The 4,467-nt window shown below is 33.3% G+C and overlaps 1 protein-coding gene across 1 annotated transcript in view; it reads right to left on the reverse strand.

The window, feature by feature from the left end:
- Nucleotides 1–512: 512 nt before the first annotated feature.
- Nucleotides 513–4,467, reverse strand: part of LOC117179926 (proteasome subunit alpha type-7-1) — a 104,555-nt gene continuing 100,600 nt past the window's right edge. The window contains exon 6 of the mRNA XM_033372151.1: nt 513–762. Within this exon, the coding sequence (XP_033228042.1) occupies nt 673–762 (90 nt within the window). The 3' untranslated portion in view covers nt 513–672. The remainder of the gene's footprint in view (nt 763–4,467) is intronic.

Below are 4,467 nucleotides of genomic sequence, written 5' to 3' on the forward strand. Positions count from 1 at the left end.
TTCCATTACTTACGCAAGGCTTGGGGGGGGGGCAATAAAATGCTATGCCAATGTAAAAGTTATGTAAACTTATTATAGAAAAAGTCTAACGAAGGGAGAGGGAGATCTAAATTTTCATAAATAATCTTCACGTAATTAATGGACGCTACCTATAATACCTGCACAAATTTCACCCTTAATTTTTTAAATATATATTCTTGATTCTCATCTGAACGGAAGCAATATATTTTCTATGCCTATTTTAAATGTTAGCAACAATTATAATGTAAGTTTCTGTAATATTCCCAAAAAAATCCGGAGTCCCGTTTAAGTAATATCTTTATTCTTTAAAAAAAGTCTCAACCCCAAAACAAAAAAACGGATTTACCTGTATTACTCTAAGACCGGAACTTAGTAAGTCCGCCAAGTCATTTATCGTCTGAAAAAGAAATATGCCACCGAAAAGAAAGGGTTGTTTCAAATCAAGTATTTCAAAAATATATAAATTGGAACTGTTTAATCAGGCATTTAGATTATAAAAGTGTTCCTTGTATTAAATTCTACAGTAAATAATACAAGGAAAATACATTTATAAATAAATAAATTATATCTTGCAATTCCCTTAAATCAGCATATTTGTTTTATTAGGGATTTTAAAAATATGTATGATTGTATTACAAATAATCCAAATCATCACTTTTTTTGTTTCTTCTTTTCTGCCTCAATTTCCTTTTCTTTTTCTATTTCATACACGTACTCGCCGATTGTCTTTGTATCCAACATCTAGAAATAAGAATATTATATTCATAACATATTTTTCGATACACGATTGGAAATTATATACATGGTCATTGCGAGCGGCACTAACAATCACTGATTAATTTTAAACATCATAAGTCGGTAGGAAATAAAGTTAGGCCTTTAAAAAAAAGCAGTTGCAAAACTCATCAAAAGGGCTTATAAATCATGTGATCGGGTTTTCATAAATTTTCGACCTACTTCCCATTATTGCGTGATTTTTCCTAAAATGAGGACCCCCCCCCCCCCACACCAAAAACGATTGGAAGGGCGTTTAGTACGACCATGGGTCGCAAATGCCCCCCTCCCCCGGGATCGTTTCGAATTCGAAGACAACCTGGCCCCATTTCCAACTGTTCCACAAACCCTTAGGCTAAATCCTAAGTCCTAAATCCTCACCACCACCCTTCCAGCTTAAAAAAATACTCACGAAACTTTTCGTATCGCGCGGGCATAGGCCAGAATTTTAAAAATATCAAAAGAAAGAAAAGGATGGGGGTTTTGAAGAAATTGACGTTGTCGATTTTTAGATGAACAACCGTCACTTTTTCGATTTTGCACTTTTTAAAACAAATATTCCTAGTTTTGTTAACACAATTTTTCTGTTAAATATCATCAATTCAACAACAAAATCGTTGCGAATTAAAATAAAATTACAGCAAAAGTCCGATAACTTGCCGTCCGATAATTGCACGCTCCCCTTAAAACGTCATTACACGTACGCTACGCACACTAATTGTGATTCTCCCAACATGTGTGCTATTTTGCTAATGATTTGCGCCCATGATTTACGCATGCGTGTACTAAATATCGTGCTACTAGGAGGAGCGTCCGATAAGTCCGCAATTCCTGTAATTTTCGGCATTTTCAAGTTTTTCGATAAAAGGTTTTATTTTTATGGAGTATCAGTATGCCTGGAAACGTTAAAGCCAGTTCGGATAATTTTCCAAAAGTGATTACACTTATGATTAGTGATTTTTTGCGAAGTGTTCAAATTTCAGCGTTGCTGAGACTCGACAAGTAAACGCAAACATTAAGTAAATGGGATGAATGATAAACCTGCAATACATTTATTTTTGTTTATTCAATTTATTAATTTAAAATGATTAGGCGATCCATAACATATAGTTCATGATTTTGAAAAGTGTACAATTTTTCTTTTTGAAATATTCATTCGAAAACAAGTTTTTTTTACGCTATACTGTTATTATCAGTGATTTTAGAGCATATGCTTTAGGATGCAAAAATAAAAATAAATGAGTGGATGACCCTATTAAAAACATCACTTGATCGGCTTAAAGAATCACACCAAGCCCACCATGTGATTGTCCGTCATATTTTTCCTCACACCCACCCCTTCTAGGTTCACGTGATTTATGAACAGTCCCAAAATCTAGTCAAATGGCCTTCAGTAAAGATATTTCTGACTTCTGAAGAGGATATAATCAAGTGAGATTCTTTTTTTAATTGAAGAATTTCTCGCATTTTGTACGTAGATTTCAACTCGTGTCCAGACCTAGGAAAGTTATAACAAAGATCTGAAATTCACAGGGCGCAACAAACTGATGAGAGGTTCTCACTCTTTAATATACCTCCGGAGCGATTGATGAATAAAGCGATAAAATGTGCGCTACTTTTACTCAACTGCACGCTAAACAAGGAGATGGTCTTTAAGGATTTTTTTTTCAGTGTTTTGCTGTAATGAGTTCAAGGCACAAATATATAATTCAGTTCGATAATGAGGGTTGTTCCTAATAATTTTACCTGCTTTACCTAGAAAAAAGGGCTACTTCAAGAGCTGGAAAGCCGATTTTCTGGAGACAGCACTAAGTGCTGCTACGCGCCCGCCCGCTCTTGTGAATTTCAAAGACGCGCCCATCGGAAGGTTAAAGATACATTTTAATTTTTGAATAAGTGTTTTTGCGATTGTTCTGTAAAGTTTAAAATAATGATTGAATACTAAAAACAAATCGTTTTAGTTAAAATTCCCATCTTATGCAGTTTAAGAAAACATTTTTGTTAAACAGGTTTAACAAAAAAACAATTATTTCACTCTTTCATGTAAGTTTTAATGCATTATAAGCTTAAATAAACTTTAATTAATGTACGTAGTGACAATTTTGATCCAGATTATGAAAAGCATATGAATAATAGACGATTGGAATTGAAATACGAATTCTAAACTATCTTTTAGATCAGATTTTAATTAGTAAATATTTCATGTATAAATTGTTTGTTTTTTAAAAACATATTTCTGTCAAAAAATGTGTTTTTCACTATATAAGATGTAAATTAAATCTAAACCCCCTTTTTTCGATAAAAACTTATTTTTAGTATCCAGCAAACAAATTTAAACTCCACAAAAAATCATTAAAACACTTCTATGCACAAATTAATATACATCTTTAAAATCGTACCTATTCTTTCTAGTTATAGAATAGATTTCAGCGAAGCTACTTTAGCATGCAAAAACAGCGCTATTTGAGAAAACCTTTAGTTGCTGTCGCAGCCGTTGAATATATTTTAGCTGTATTTGGCCCCTTTTTAACCAATACATCTTACACAACAATAATGCTTGAGCTCTTTGCAATTATATCTGGCCTCTGTTCTTTGGTCATAGAAGGCGATGTTTTCCCCGTAGATCGACGATTCAGAGATTGTGTTGCTACTCTATTAGAATATGAAGACGACCTTAGAATCTCTCATCTAACTGAGGGTTGTCTTCCTTTGAGTGATTATGAGGCAAACCTGTCTCGCCTTATTACAAAATACCGATTTTTTGTTGAAGGCGTCAATAGGTGATTTAAACAATCTTTCCGATATTTCGACAAGGAGTTGGAAAATAATTCTGTTCCACATTTGATAGACGACTATCGAATTCCAGCAGCGATACTTACAGCCTTCCATGAGATCATTGAGTTAGATATCATCGATGGCCAAACAATTGCGTAATTTATGTTTGCCAAAATTTCAGAGCCAAATCGACTAGCATCATTAGTCGTAAGCCAAAGACTAAATAGACAGTCTGCAAACTTTCACACAATGGACCAGTATTCTTTAGAAGATTTCCCAAAACTATCGCTGGATGGTTGTGTACATATAATGACAGTCGGGGAAGGTTTCAGTCCGAAATCAAAGAACCTGCCAAATTCTTGAATAATATCATCCTGCGAGGCCAGGGTGCCACGATCTATAAGGATTTGGGCATCATTCTTTTAAAGTTCATTGATTGATTCTTTAATTTATAGCACTTAAAATAATAACGTCGATTTAATTTTTTAAAACTGAATCAGAATGTTTAAACTCTATAATTAATTTAAGTTAAAATTGCTAAATTTTGCAGTTTAACTGAATTTCATTTAAACTTACTTCAAATGGAAAAATGTTTAGAATTAGAGTTCAAATATTTTAATTTTATTGACCATGCAAAATGTTTGCGAACCAGGAAATGACAGGGAATTTTTTCTTTGATTAAAATAGCCACCCAGAATTTTGTACGAACATACGAGGGTAGTTCAATAAGTCCTTAGAATGAAGTATAAAAGCAATTTTTTTTGGGTAAATTTTTTTTTTATTTTTCAACATAAACTCCTTGGAGCTCTATACACTTAGTCAATCGCTTTTCAAGTTTTTTTAATCCTTCAGAAAAGTGCGTTTTCGGAAGTTCCTCAAAATAAGCACTTACAGAGG

This window comes from Belonocnema kinseyi, chromosome 9 (genome assembly GCF_010883055.1).
Source record: "Belonocnema kinseyi isolate 2016_QV_RU_SX_M_011 chromosome 9, B_treatae_v1, whole genome shotgun sequence".
In the NCBI taxonomy this organism is placed as follows: domain Eukaryota; kingdom Metazoa; phylum Arthropoda; class Insecta; order Hymenoptera; family Cynipidae; genus Belonocnema; species Belonocnema kinseyi.